At 37.9% G+C, this 16,363-nt stretch overlaps 1 protein-coding gene across 2 annotated transcripts; it reads left to right on the forward strand.

Annotated features, from left to right (window-relative positions):
• Positions 1-150: 150 nt before the first annotated feature.
• Positions 151-16,115, forward strand: LOC106177934 (neuronal membrane glycoprotein M6-a). Of its 2 annotated transcripts, none has more exons than XM_013560882.3 (7): positions 151-181; positions 12,147-12,309; positions 13,092-13,251; positions 13,596-13,737; positions 14,135-14,211; positions 14,500-14,565; positions 14,902-16,115. In XM_013560882.3, the coding sequence occupies exons 1-7, from the start codon at positions 166-168 to the stop codon at positions 15,007-15,009; spliced, it is 732 nt and encodes a 243-aa protein (XP_013416336.1). In that variant the 5' UTR covers positions 151-165; the 3' UTR covers positions 15,010-16,115. The 2 variants fall into 2 exon arrangements, with proteins under 2 accessions (XP_013416336.1, XP_013416335.1); XM_013560881.3 differs by lacking the exon at positions 151-181 and adding an exon at positions 4,582-4,780.
• Positions 16,116-16,363: the final 248 nt, after the last annotated feature.

Genomic DNA, 16,363 nt, shown 5'->3' on the forward strand with positions numbered 1-16,363 from the left:
CCTCATTAAAATTCATAGATGCGTGTCAAGCGTGACACAGATAACACTTTCCTATCGCTCTATTAAATATATGTGACCGTTAAGTCCTAAAACAGAAACTGTCAGTAAGAAAGTAAGAATAACAATAGCTCTTTACCAATATAGAGCTGAACACAAGGAGAAAAGATGGGATTTAAACACCGTAAGTACTGCTATAGACTTAATTACACTTGTTATTGTGTCTATGTTGGTTTGATACACATACGGTTAGATGGTGAAAAGGTCATAAAAATACAGAGAGGATTTTGGCTAGTGTCTGCTCTGCTATTTTTCAATTACTGCCACATTTTCGCTAGGGAGAATATACGGGCCTGTAGCCAGCAATTTCAAAAGGGGGAGGGGTCTTTTATGAAAAGTGAACCTTATACCATGAAACCTCCGTATTCCTAGATAAAACTTTACCCAAAAGGGACTTTTTTGCCAGCAAAGGGGGGATTCTTTTGAACCCCCCCCCCCCCGACCCCCCTGGGTACAGACCTGATATAGTTATCATTTGAAGATCACAGCAATATGTCGTGGGTTACAGGTACATGTAGCAATGACGAGTACATTTATTCTGAGTCGTTAAGAGAGGGTTTTAGTGCTGGTTAGTTTTATATGGAGAGTTTTATCTTACACCTGTCCCATTATAATATGTATAAAACACAAGCCATTTTGTCTGGAACTCTAGGCGTTATTCTTTTCTAAAGACACATCATTCAACAATGGATCCACTCGTGTTAAATGCAATGCAGCCAGTGTAAGCAAACTTGAATTTCTAATTTTTGGAAACAAAAACTGGTTCTAGGCTACAAAGAATTACTAAAGAGAGCATTTCTGTAAGAAATAATTAATGCTGTGGTGGTAGTAATCAGGATATAAGTACATTGTCTCTTCTCCGTCTGTGTGAGGTAAGTTGGTGTCTGGCGTCCTCTACTACCACCAGGCTTAATAAACTTCTCGTGCTGAGGTTAATTAATGTATGGAGCTGTCCCAATGTGTCTGGAACACGCAAACGGTTTAACATGTGGTATTAGATTAGAAATAATTCACTGGGTTTTTGTTTGTTTTATATTATTATTATTATTATTATTATTATATTTTTAGGCTTGTGTTTGATAACTTTCATGTATGATCCAACTACCAAGCTAATGAACATTTTTGCTTGTTATTATTATTATTATTATTATTATTATTTTATTCGTTTTTCTTCTGTGTATTCTTCCGTGTGTATGTGTATGTGTGTGTGCGTGTGTGTATGTGTGTATGCGTGTATGTGTGTGTGCGTGTATGTGTGTGTGTGTGTGTGTGTGTGTCAGGGACGTAGATACTCGGTCTCATTTACTGCTGTTTACATGTATCTAGCTTCTATGACTTCATCTGGTTCTCTTCAGTGCCTCGGGAGCAAAATGCCTTTGTTTTACTATTTAACTCGGTAACTCTTGACAACCTCACATTTCACCCCAGGACAAGTAATTGTTTGAAAAACCCTGTAACTGGAGTGTGCTAGCACTGTAAACCTAGTACAATATGGTACCTGGAAGGACGTATTCACGACCAAAGTTAATCCGCGGACTTGCTTTCTCCGTGGATCAAATATGGCCAATCCACTTGAAAGCTTGCCGCGTGTTCCCCGCAGGGAAACTATTCAGTGTTTATTAGGGGGTCGTGCTGCAAGCTTTCAAGTGGATCAACCATATTTGGTCCACGGATCTATTAGTCCGCGGATCAACAGGCTGTGATGGCGGCTAAAATATATATATATATAGACCTATTGCGCATGACGTCATGACCGTGTCAAGAAACTGGGTTCTGGGTAACAATCAGACTTCTCCCTCCATTAGATTGGTATAGGATAGGGATGGCGTGACGTCAGTGGGTCAAAATCTTAGCAATGGGAACTGGAGAGCAGTCTATCATAGGGGGAGTCTCTACACCGACACATGGAACCTCCATGTAGGCCTATGTGTTGATAAGCAAAGCTAAACCATATAAGAAATTGGTATCGTTATTTTTCTTGACGTGACATTAACGGCTCATTAAAAGATGTCGTAAAGTATTATTTTAGTATAGATACAAACTGTACCTAACTCCCCATTCAGACTAAAAACTTCCGTTCTTTCAGACTTTTCTATCTTCCCTTTCGTTAGATCCTGCGGTGACTTCATTCACGAACATTTGCTGACACATTTTTACTTTTCTTGTTTCACTGATGGAAGGTAGTGATTGCAGAACACAATAAGGGGGAATTGCCAAAGACAATATTAAAACCATGAAGTTTGTTCCGAAAGGAATTCCACCGAGATGCCGATCATTTAAACCGCGTGTATTATTTGTAATAATTGTTTTTGACAAGTTTACTTCCTCATTTAAAGTTTAAATAAACACCACTTGACTCAGCTAAAAAAAGTGGACTTTCTCCCGAACTTCCTGGTACGTGATTGCTTATCCATTATACTTTTAATATTTTTCCTTTTTTGCCAATTTTTTGGCAGCTGCGTGAGCATCAAAACAATAGATGCGCGTTGCATTGTGGGTTCTAAAAAAAGGCGTTGCTTTCCAAAGCATCAAAAACAGTTCGTATTTTCGCTTTCCGCAGCAGGTCGTCTGCTGTCGTATTTAAACGGAAGTGACGCATGCGCAAAATCGCTATAGAGTCCATTATAAGTCGTGTATAAGTTGTGTCCTGAGTAAGGGTGTCTATTTCGTGGTAAGCACCCAGTCGTTCAAATGGTAATAAACTGCCACCTAATGGAAATATTAAACCCATTGCCGTCGTGAATGTCAATGCTGCAGCCCATGTGGTGAATCCCACCAATAGTGTATGTGTATATTAAACGTAAGAACCTTTGTGTTGCCCGTGTTTAGTTAAAATAGTTATTTTATCAGTTTTGCTTTTTCTTTCTTTACATCGCTTTCTACTTGTAGATATTACAATGTGTTTTTTAGAAGGATCGGATGGTGCGTCATGGGTGACCAAACACCCTTTTACAATTCCACTTCTGTCTTCATTTAGTTTGTCTTCTTTTAGAATGCCGTTGCACGTATTGAAGATCGTGCGTTTATCTCTCCCCTGTTTCTGCACCAGTCTCCCCTTTCGTCGGCGAGTGAATCACAGTTTAATCTCTGCACATTTACAATACACTAACACCACCACTTTGACATGCAATTTTGTCACGACCCCTCCCCCCCCCCCCCCCCCCCCCCAACATAAGTATAATATTGAATTCGGGTTGGTTTAGGCGTCTTTTGTCCATATCAGGGATCGTCAAACCAGTTGCTCTTGTCTGTTTCCAGGAATCGGGTATGATCTGATATATTCGGCCATTTTTTTGCATTTTACTTTATAGGGCCTATTCCTAGAAACTGCATCATCCAAGTTAACCCTACAATTAGGATATCTTGGATCCTAGCCTACAACCATGCATTCATACAAGTTATAAAATAAAACAAACATGTGCATGCATACTTCTTTTGACTTACATCAGGACTTGTATGACAATATTATTTCTTACTTTCACATATGAAATTCACTTGTCTCCATCTCTATTTCATTTACTGCTTAAAAAATAAAAGCTTAGAAAAAATAACGTGAGGATCGCCTTTTGGGCACTGCTTTAGACCTGTACGGCTTACATGTATGTTATGATGATTATCGGTAGTTTAGAGCAAAATGCTGAAATTCCAAGAAATAATTCAATTGCAAATTAAAGTTCCAAAGTTAATTGCTTTAAAATGTGGACTTTTTAAAAATATGATTCTTGATTCGTGAATGTACCTGGATCAATTTTTACCCAAAACGGACCTTTTTCCGGCAAAAAGGAGAGTTGTGCTTTCGAACCCCACGACCCCTCCACCCCACCCCCCAAGGGGGGGGTACGGGCTTGGTATAATATAAAGGCTCAGAGGGCACTGGTCTTCTGTTCTTTCTTCTATCTCTGCACTGACATCTACCACACATCACGTCGCGTTCTATTGTACGTATGACTGGGCAACCTCTATCAATTAATGTATCTTCTTCTGGGTGACTAAAAAACAAAACACATCAAGGCCGAGTCATGAAAAATGCTATCAACATTCCCATCTTTTTCCTTTCTCTCCTAACAATAATTTGACCTAATTGTTTTACTGTGCCCCCTTCAACCGCTGATAATGCGGTATTCCTTGAGCGTCATACGTGATTATATGTTTAAATATTCAAGAGGTCCATAGAAAAGGCTACTATCTGTAGTAAAAGCTAACTGTCCTGTGAAGACAGTCGAGTATTTTGCTTGTTCTCCACTGACGACCTTTTATCATGCACTTTACTCAGGAAAATAAAAATATGAGAAACAGTCACGAAAAACCCGGGAGCCAAATTCCATTATGCTTGCCCCGGGCCTGTATATTTCATACACTGATCCATATCTAAGCGTATTCAAGATTTCGTTCTGATAACAGACGTTGCAGGGCACGTTGGAGGGATTCAAGGCCCCCGGGGTGGATGATAAGGAAGACGCGTGTGATCAACCTAAGTAGTGACTAAGGAGTCGTAGTTATCTCACAGAACTACATTAAATCGAGGTTTAATATACGCACTAGGTTTAGAGGAGCATCAGACGCCGGACGCACTGTCACACTCTCTCTCTCTCTCCCTCGGTCGCCGACCCACCAAGCAGCAGATCTTTAGCACTGCTTTAAGTTCACTTTTATTAAGTACTTGTGGTTGTCTGAAAGATGTCGTACGCAGGGTCTATAGGAAAGGAGTCGGACGTATCAGGAGGTAGGATTCATTTTTAAATTTATCCTAAAAGGATGGTTTTCAAAAAAAATTGCGTGTGTGTCATCTCGTACCTGCAACCATATTAGAAGCGGTGGATGCGGTACCTTTTTTGAGGGACGAAAACGATATGTTAACCATAGCTGCCTGTGATTTAGTTTGTGTTCCCATTCACGTAGCTATAATATTTAAAAGCCTGTGGTGTTTTTAGCAATATACAATATTAGAAATCGTAGAATTCGTACGTAGGGAAAGGGCAACGCCCCAGTTGCTACTGCTGCCGTCTGAACTGAAAGGACTTTCCAGGTTTGCAAATGAATTCTGTTAAAGCTTTATAATACACTGTAAATCAACGAATCTAGTTGTAATGCAGTTGGTTGATAAAGTGATTTTGAAAATCAGTAACAGGGAAATGTGTATGTACATTTGATGCATGTGATGGATCTTTCCTTTATCTTGAATAGTTTTGAGTAGTAAGGGGTAACTTCGAAACTTCTTCATATGATGCAGGCCCGTAGCCAGGGAGGGGGGGGTTCGGGGGTTCGAAAGAACCGCCCCTTTTGCTGGGAAAAGGTCCACTCTGGGTAAAATTTGATCTATGTACATAAAGTTTTTTATGGAAAAAGGTCCACTTTTTCAGAAAAAGAACCCCCCCTTTTGAAATTGCTGTCTACGGGCCTGTGATGTAATGTACATGTAAGTCAACGTTAATAAAATAAGAAATAACGATTGTCGTAAAAATTTAAATAACTAAAGCTATAGCACCGTCCTTTCTTATACGCTGTAGTTCGTGACTGTTTGAAAAAAGTTCCTTTCTTTCCTTCAGTTAATGTCACGACAAACATTCCTTTTGTTCAGTTAAAGTGCTTTAAAAGACATTTATATTTACATAATTTCAATGTGATGCTAGACCACGGAGTTCATTTTAAAAGTAGCCTAACAACATAAATATTCGTCTCCATCGTCTTAAAAACGACCATTAGCTTTACATCATTTGAACTCAAGGAACAATATGCCATTTACTTCATAAAACTTACAAGAAAAAGGGGGTCATTATGATGGTAACCCCATTATTAGCGTTATTGCATAACACAGGGCTGACATTATAAGCATAACTTAAGATCACATTATCACGGAACTGTCCTGTCCTTACATATTCATTAGAGAGACACGGGACTAATTCATTATACTTACTAATTATGATGGGCATAATACGGCCACTGTCCACACTGGCACGTGAATTATACAGGGAATGTATTATCTACATATCATTATTGTATGCGGAGATGGATTGTTGAATTAAGAAATGGGGGTCGGGGTGATGATTCGGTCAACCCCAAAAGCGAATGCATCTATCTATAATATTACATTTGACTTAATTTATCTCGTCTCCCAGCCACGAATCGCTCAGTTCTTTTACATTTGGTCAAAGAAAAGTGAACAGTAGTTGGGGGGATACACCCACCCACACCCAATTTGCCCATACACCTAATTGCTCACAAACAAAAGAATCCATGTACCTTTTGAATCACACCTGATAGTTATATATCCAGTAGTGGGGCTTAGTAATTATATACGCTAATTATGGTCCAACACGCCACGTGGAGCTGACAAGAAGGGATGAAGAGGGCGATATGGGGAATAATGAGCCTTTTCTTCTCAGAGGTTGTCCTCTGGCATGGCCGTGAGGGTGATTATCTTCTATGATAAATTCTGACGTCTCCAAAGATTGCCTTGTGACATACATTTATAACCTGGTATGATGGTATAATGCATTGGCGTAGGGCTGGAGAGACTGAGGGAAGGGGGGGTAAGCCCCACCCCACTGTTTTCAATTGAGTCATGATTGCAGAAAGAAGGGGACTAAAGGGTACCTTTCCAGGTTGCCATGTATATATTTTTTCTGAATGGTTACCGCTTCTGACCCCCACCTTACACACACACGCAAACACACACACACGCGCGCGCGCGCGTGCACCATTAAAATTTCAGCATACCTGCCGAGGTTAGGAAAGTGTAGGAATATTTCTGCACAAGTGGGTGACTGATAACCTCTGCCAACGCCTCAGTTATTATTGTGGACATTTTTGCTGAATCGACATCAGACCAAAATGACTGTCTATTTATCTAGAGACCTATCTGTGAATGTCTTTGAAAAATCAATCTGTCGCCCTGGTAGAGGGTAGGTGACCGATACCGATAGCCAGGAGGACCCAAAACACGTAGGGCGTATTTACAGTTCGGGGAGGGGTGTTGTTACATCAAGAAACAACAGCAAGAGACAGGGTTTTATTAAAGTAGTCCAGGGATGATTCCTTTTAAAGAGAGTGACGGCAGTCTTGGGTTTAGAATTCTATTTAGTTGTAACATCGTTTTCTGCTCAACAATTTAATTTTTTTACTTAAACAAACTCTTGTTACCTTACAATGATTCAGTCACAAACAAATGTCAGGGTGGGGTTAGCCTCTACCACGTGGCCATCTTTAGTGGTTCTTCCTTTTAAAATAGAAGACGATTGTTTGCCCTAACCACCAGCATAATAAATGCATAATAAATGGCTCATTTTCGTGACACCTGCGTTTAAGGAGTCCCCGAGTAAATTATATGTATGTGTACTTGTGAACAGACGAGTGAGGTGTGTGGCTCTTTAATATGAAAAGATGATTTTTTTCCTGATAACATTATGTTTTTGTCCCCAACTTCTCTCTCTCTCTCTCTCTCTCTCTCTCTCTCTCTCTCTCTCCTGAATCGCTCTGTCTTCCAAGAAGACTCCAACCTGATGTTATGCTTCATGTTTGTTTATACAAATTTGATCTCAAGTGCAATGTACATAAAAACAGTCAGTTAGTTGGTTTGTTTTGGGAAAAGTTATGATTGTATACAGAAATGACGCCACCGACTATGTATCATTTAATAACATGACATGACAAATGCAGGTTCGTGAGAATTCAAAGCCTTCAGCTTCGAAAGCCACTAAATATACGTCTTGTTATCTTATCGTAAGGTTTATGTAGTACAAAATGTGGCATAATGCAAAACAGTTCATAAATGATGACGTTTCCTTAGCATATTGGAGACATCAAGTCATCTTTACTTTTAAAACATATTGCAAAGGTTTTTCTTGGTCTTTTTAAAAATAAGACAACTTACCCAGAGACCACAAAAAGTTTGTCATAGAACACTGTGAGTTACTCTGAAATTTGACCAACATTTACATAAAAAATAATAATGACATCTCCAGTTTTAAAAGATGAGCAGAAATCCCCACTACACGACAGAGGCATGTTGCTGAGAAAGGCCAGTTGCTTACAATCTTTAAAATTCAGGGTTAGTAATGTCAGTCTTAAGGACGATATGAATGCAAACTGTCGTTGTAATAGGAACATCTACCATTGTTCTCCTCTGATGGTCGCCTGAGCGATTATAATATTTGGAGTGCAAGGTGATACGAGCCGTAGCAATGGGGATTATTTTTTTATTTATTTTTCTCCACCTAGGTGTAGCCCCCCCCCCCCCCCCCCGCCATCACCCACCGCCCCAATGATGACTAGTCACAGGTACCAAATGTCTTTGATTCATCGGGCGTGTCACCAGCTCCGTGTGTCACCACTTGACAGTGTTGACATGTCACTGTCATCTCCCGTGTGTCAGAATCTGACATTGTCACCCCCCCCCCCCCCCAATTAACCGAGGGCGTGACACACTGACCATGAGAATATCCACGCTGTTGACACTGACTGTAACTCTCGGTGTGTTGGGTGTGTCAACCAAGCATGGATAGGCGTGTCATCACTGCCCATGTTTGATTAAATAAACTCCCTCCATCCCCGATAGGTACTTCTGAGCGTGAGTCACTGTTAGATATCTTAAGGTGTGCCCTGTAACTGTAAGGTTAAGAAAACATAACCTTGGTCCTCGTCATGTGACAGTGAACGTGAACCTAACTTAAATTAAATTTTAAATTCTCTTAATTTCGAGTCAGCCGACCCCCCCCCCCAAAAAAAAGACAATAAAATAAATTAATTGAAACTATAAAAAATACTGCATCGAAGAATATCAATGCACATGCGTAGCATCATTTAAGGCTCTTACAAACTCCTTAAACGCGAAGGATATCATTGTATCATTGTTTTATCATATATAATATATTATAGTTTTTCAAACATGTTTTGTGTAGGTAGACAACCGTCTACGTCCGTGATTCATACTGAGAGTATTACATAGATTTACAAGACATTTACTCCTCCAATTTTGAAATATGAAGTCTCACCCACTGATAGTTTAGATAAACTTGATAAATACAAGTTTGAGTTGGTAATGACTGGAGACGAACGAGACCATGCTTTCTGTAAATAATTTAAGGTAAATAAAGAAAATAAATGAAAGGAAATTTTCTAAAACTTAAATTTACATTTTGCTTAAATTTATTACAAAAACACACCTTTCTTTAATGTAATATATATATGCTTTTTTATATCAATATCCGATGTTCACGAGGTAACTTTTATATAGCACTGGACTCACAAGAGCGTGCCCCATCTTCATTTACCTGTGTTATTATAAAATGAATATTCCCCAAATATTGTCACTCTTGCCTTAAATGACCGCGGAGGTATAACCCTACTGACTTAAACATAACCAGGTGTAGCACCCTACACAGATGTCTTATCTCTTTTCACCCGCACAACCTTTGTAACGAACTGATGGAGTCATCAGAAAACAAGATTAAAATGATAATCGCAGGAATATTGTAGAATAAAAAAGGGCGTCAGAGGATGAATCAATTTAAATCTTTTCAGACCTCAGTCCTACATATCCTTCGTCTGATTGAAATCAAGTATAAAACACGTGTCGGTGTTGAGTTTATCAAAATATTGAGGATGACGACCACGCCCTGTGTACTCTGTCTCTCAACGCAAGTACAGATTATGATAGCATTCGTAATTTGTCAACAAGATAAATTGATATTAAACTTGTATAGCACATCGTATTGCCAAAACACGCCACGCCCAACTCTTCTAACATTTAACACAATTAAACGCTGCGGAGGATAACATTAGCCACTGTGTATTTGGAAAAAAAAACATAGCATTATTTTAAAATTGAAAATAAAATAATAGTAATTAATATAGTATAAATGGATACGAGCAGTTCTGTGTAAACAATCTGTGTACACGGTAGGTCTTAGTAGCGCTGATTGAAGTTTGTCACACCCATGTCTGGCTGATAACACCCGGGTTAAGAGATAATGATGTTAATATTTGTAATTCTGATTACCATAATTTGCTATCTAGGTTTATCACCTCAGATTTTGATGTTGATGCGGCAAATGATGTCAGAAATGGTTTTAGGGTGTGAATTATTTACCGAATAATGAATAATGTATTTATAATTTATTTATTTATATTTCTTAATTAGGAGGCTGATCATATAAGTTTTAAGATAAGCAATACAGTGCATTAACAGCAATTGCCCTTTTTGAATTAGTAGCTTTCTCAATCTTTATCATAACAAGTTGATACACATTTAATATAAATTTGTAGCCGTTACTTGTCGAAGAAATCCCTCGCCTGCAAATCTCATGGGCTCTACGATATAATTTCTGGTCTATATAATATGCGACACTCTCACTCTTATGGTTTAAATGAATGTCTCTTCATCAAGCTACCAGCAATTGTCTTATATTTCATTCTTAAATTCTCTCTCTCATTTCTGTATAGTAAACACAAAGTGGGTTGTTTGAGCACAGATCTGTGACACATATAAGTATCATTATATAGCAATCGTTGAATTTAAAGCCACTCTGTTTCCAACATAGTGTGTAATAGCTACAGTCTTGTGACCTTTGATATATGGTTTAGTATACCTGATGGCATATTAAACCCAGAAGGGACGCAGCTATGTATAAATCATATTTGTTATCAGAACGTGTATCTCTGATAAGAGGTACGTATAACCTTATGGTGTATTTCCACCTCCTCTTCCTCCGTGTTTTATACAACCGTGGAAATAATTTTCACACAGGTGAATTCTTCTCGCGCTAGGACAGTGGTCTTACAAGGTGACCACACACATTGTTGTTGACCACTCTTTGTTGCCTAGCAACGGAATTTATTCATTTCTTCTTTTTTTAAACAAAGTCAACTGTCATAAGTATTAAGCGTCGCCGCTCCTTTTTAAAGCAAACCAAAAAAAAAAAAAGGATGAGACTCTCATGAGACAAGAAAGGCAAAGTCAATAAGTATGAATTAGAGCATTTAGTACCCTATAATGAGAAAGCAGGTCTGGGTGTTAAAAACAGTGGTCTTTTTGTGTCAAGAACTTTGATCTCTCCATATTAACCCACGTGGCTACTGCCTTTTTGCGTGCGCTTGTTCCATTAATCCGTGTAATATATAGTTCAGCTTGTATGTTGCGCACAAACACTCCTATGACTCTAAAACAACCAGTTTCCTCCAGATAAACATGAGTAAGCATTCCGTTGGTAGACGCACTATCAAGCATATTTTTTATTCACTTAACTGTTTATTTATTTGTTTGTTTATAGAGCACCACGTGCAAAGATATTCAAAATGTTCCTCCAAGCACGAATGTTAACATGAGGAAAAGTGTGAAAATAGGGAAAAAATAGTACATTGGCAATGTCATCAATCACCTGAGTTATTGAAAAGTAAATTGTGTCATTGTTTCATTTGATTTTTTTAAAATATAGATGTATCTTCTGTGGAGTGATACCATCATTTACGTATATTGACGCTAAAATATAATATATATGAAATGTTTGCTATGTTAACGCATTCCAAAGATTACTGAGGTTTCTGTCTGACATGATGAGATTGAAAAAGGTGTCTTGTCATGAAATGGCGTTGCATGTTATTTTTGTGTTTCATGACTTGAAAATTGTAAGGCTTTGACGCCACGTGTTGCGGCAAGAAACTCAAGCTTATAAATGATACGATGAAATGTTAAGATGAAAGGCAATAACATTCATCATGGTTTTATATGAAACTGCAACAGTGTAAGGCATTTGTGAAAAAGCCAATTTGGCTTAGGCTTGACGAAAACAAGTTATATTGTCGGCTTGGATTATTATCATGGTTTTAGACGACTGAAGCTGTCATTCATTCAAATAGATTTTTATCGTCCTGTTGTTACTTAGTATCAGTTGCAACAGTATCATTATCAACAGAAGATCTAATTGTCTTCAATCACCTATTTCGTCTGAATCGTCTATTAATGCTTTTAAAATTCTCCTAAATATTTCTATATTTTTTTCTGCTAGACATTGAAATATTGGAGGTAAAAACTATTTCAATATCAAGCTGTTGACTGAAGAAAAATTAATTCATTCTATATTTTTACTTTTCAGGATGCAACAACTGTTGCCGCAGTATTCCGTTTGCCTCGATCTTCGCCACCATTCTTGTCGTAGGTGGAGTGGTCGTCTTCAGCCTTTACCTTTATGACGGCATGCAGACAGTCAAGGTCATCATGTCCGACCACTTTCTCATGTCGGCTGACACGATACAATGGTAATTATTTTCATTATATCAAGTGTAATTCTAACAAAATCCAAGATAGATTAATAAAGTTGAAATAATCATATACATGGTTTGGAAAAATTAATTAATTTTGGCATCAAGAATTCAGAAAATTTCGTCAACCTACGTCTTCTGGTTAATAAAGCGAGAACGTAGAGTCGTTGACTGACTTACAGAATGGCCCCATTCAGAATAGGGGACTAACTAGTCCGAGGGCCAAATATGGCCGACCCACTTGAATACTTCCCTACGGGATATCTATTCTGTGTCTGTTAGCGGATTAGACGAGAAGCTTTGTAGTGGGTCGCCATATTTGACCCTCGGACTAGTTAGTCCCCTATTCTGAATGGGGCCAAAGAAGTTTGGCGTTAGTGGGAATGGTGTCTTATATTGTCGCCTATTTAATACACTGTATCTGTATAGCATTTAAATCTAATGAAAATGATTGGCCTTTCTCCGTCCGCACTACTGTATATTGTCAATCAAAAGATAAAGTAAATGATGGAATAATTCCTTACAGTGACGCACATTGAAATGTGAAATGTTTTAGGACTTTTCCTCTGTCCCTAACGGTCCCATGGGCGAAAAATTATTCATTTACCATATATATATATATGTATACTCTTTGTATTGACCAAAATATGGTACTGATTACTGTACATTATGTGTGTATATATTTCATTAATGATACATGTATGGTACTGACATGCAAGCATACCCGCTGATTGTAATACTGAACACAGTATACTGACAAGTTCTTCTCTGATTTCCAGGGTGGATCAGCTGAGGACTGGCCTGATTGCTGTAGCAGCTGTGATGGCGTTCTGCGCTCTGTTAAAGCTTCTGTTCGGTTTCATGGTGACTGGTCGCACGCGGGAAGACTGCTGTAGGAGGGGCTGCCCCAACGCCTGTGGGAAATTCATGGGAGGCCTGGTGAGAATTTTTATTTATTTATTAATTTATTTATTTTGAATTAATCAGAATATTGAATGACAATAAATACATAACTTGTAAATTTTTCAATTGACATATATAGAAATCTGTGTTGAATTAAAGAGAACCGGCCACTTCTTTCATATACTGTACAAATCCATTTGGCCCTGTCATTCTCTGTTGAAATCAAGGTAAAAATGACCTACAGAAGTAACTTTCCTAATGCTGAAAAACTTCATTCAGACTTTTTCACGGCAATATATCATCCGTAAACTTAACGTTTCAGAATATTTATAATCATGTTTATGTTATGTTTTAAATTTCAAAGATTTTTTTCAATTTAGTTCATCCTCCTCACATGGCTGTTCCATATCGTCTGGCTTGCTGTCACGTGCTGTGCTGCTGTCCTCCTATTGGCTCAAATGATGATGTCAAGCATGTGTGATCTTAGAGAACCAGGAAGCTGTTTAGATCTCACAAATTATGGTAAGTAGTTTTATTTTTAGACAACGGATGCGGAACTGGGGTTTTTCGAGTAGACTTGGACAGTTCCAAAACTTTTTTTGTGAAAAGGTTGAAGTACATGTATGAGCACAGCCCTTCGGAAATAGGAAATTGAAACAACAGCGCTTTCTAGTGGTGAATGTTAGGCACATGAACAAGACAAGGTATTACTTGTCCGCCTACTTTCAAAGTGATACAGGGAGGATAACCTAATATATTATCTATGAAAATGGGGCTTTTTTTTCTTGTCCATTTTCCTGTCTGTAAAAGTCAAGGTTGTCCCGGCTTTTTTCATCCTACTTATGCTTCTTTATTTCGGTGACAAAATATTTTTGGTTATGTTCTCACATTCGATACTAATGTAATAACTATATTCCAGGTATTGAAACAGGCAGCTTCAACGGCACTACTTACAAAATATGTGACCAGGATACCATACTTGCCTTCTGCGACGATGTAAGTGTTTCCATATCTTTACAATCCATGAGCGGTGATCTTTTATTTAACAAAATTTAAACACTCTGAAAATTCCAACACTGTTCATGAATTACCAAGGTACATTCTTTCCAAATTCATTGAGAAAAGCAGTCCGTTTTCGAGTTCTAAATTCCAAATTTTATCCGTTATGGGTGAAATTAACAACCAGATTTACCCAACAATAAATGGTTTGAGTTAGTGATTGTACTTCTATTTACTGTACATTGTATGAATCCTCTGAATTTGTCATTGTTTCCTCAATTTTAGGTGGATTACATGTGGGTGCCGGGTATTGGAATCTTGGCAGGAGCTGCCGCCATTGTTCTCGGATTCGTAAGTATCTTGTATTTTGACGTTTAAGCAGTGATTTTGCCTTTAGTATGTCTTTCAATAAGGATACTTTTCTACGCCTCTGACCTGGGTCTATTTACATTTATTTTCTTCGTCTTTAAGTTTATAGTGTTTCAAGGAGATAATCTGACCAGCCGCTTTTTGCCCCCCTTTTCGGAGTAAACAGATAGAAGAGTGTGGGCTAAAAAGAACTGAATCGACAAAATTACCAAGCCGTCGTTTTTTTTTTTTCTCTTCTCTTTTAATTATCTATTTATTTCGTTTATTTTTAAAAATCAGGTTTATGTGAAATAATGTTCATTTTGATGTTTATTTCAGTTGCACTACATGGGAACATTGACAGCTAATTACGTCTACTTGAAGAAGGAAGAATGGTTTGAGGAAAACTACAACCAAGATATGGCTATGATGCACATGAAAGCATAAACAAATCAGCTGCCTTGACAAACTTAAACATTTAACAGCAGACGACAGCATGGCATTTGATCATTTTTTGGAAAATATCGGGATAAAATAGCTACTTAAGAGATGTGTATTCCCACGTATTTGAATTGTCGTCAAAATCGAAACTCTTTGGATCTTGTAGTGGACGGAATACCACGAAATTGTTCGAAGAGGTCCGAATGAGTTTCGACTGTGGAATCAAAGAAAGTCCCAGATTATGGTGTCAAGATTCGGGAAATCTTCTAAAAATGAATATAATAGATTGCAAACTTTAGGCAAACGTCCCGGCATCATGAACCGAACCGATGGCCACAAAGGCGTACAGGAAGTGGATTCGCAATACTCTATTCATACAAAATGCCAGAGTGATGTTGTTGTGGTACTCGCAATTTGGATTGAAATGTGAGGTTACCACTCCAATATGGCGTCCTATAATACTGCCTAGGGGGAATGTACTTAATATGTATATTTATGGATTCTCTGTACCTCGTTTCAGCGTGTATGATCAAATATTGTGCAGTGTGTTATGACTGGAATATTTTGTCAAACATAAGCCGAAACATTGGCTTTGCAATGTGGGAAACTCATTCTAGCTCTAATAAGTGACCTTAAAAACTCATGCCATTGGAATAGTTCATGTTGCTTATTGCATGTATCATTCCAAAGTAAGAATCTCAAACGTTTATAGTTTACTGCCAAGGACTTTATTCATTCATCTGTATTTGAAATTGAAACTTTTTGTACAGAAGGAAACGTGTCAGGTAGGCCTACACGTTACTTGTTTATTCTTTGACTTTAATGATTCCGACTGGAATAGAATGCCATACGCAAACTTTCACTGTACGACTTAAAACCCAAGTCATCTTTTTTTAATCACCAAAAAGATGGCAGGGATTATTGTAGATTCCTTGTAGTAAAGGCCACAAGATGCAAATTTGAATGGATTTATTTATAGGCAAGTGATGCATTAGTTTATTAGAGTTTGATATACACGTGTAGGCTGTATATAAAGCTTCTTTTAGTTAAACAACGTCAAACTGTGTGTATCAAAACTGAAAGACATTTTACACAAAATAAAGTCATAAAAACACGAAAGTTGTCGATATATATATATATATATTTTTTTTTTGACTGGTCATTTACTACAACGGCGAGTACGTGGGAGAGGACCTTTCCCCCTCCCTCCCCCACAGCACCACGAAAAACGTTTAACTAACCAAACGGGATAAAACGAAGCAAAATTAACACCATCAGTATTATGGCAGAAAATCAGCTTTTATTATAAATTTATTACCTATTATCTTTATATAAAAAATATACATATAATATATAATAT

Source organism: Lingula anatina, chromosome 10, assembly GCF_051362555.1.
Source record: "Lingula anatina isolate TDL-2025a chromosome 10, LinAna3.0, whole genome shotgun sequence".
Classification (NCBI taxonomy): domain Eukaryota; kingdom Metazoa; phylum Brachiopoda; class Lingulata; order Lingulida; family Lingulidae; genus Lingula; species Lingula anatina.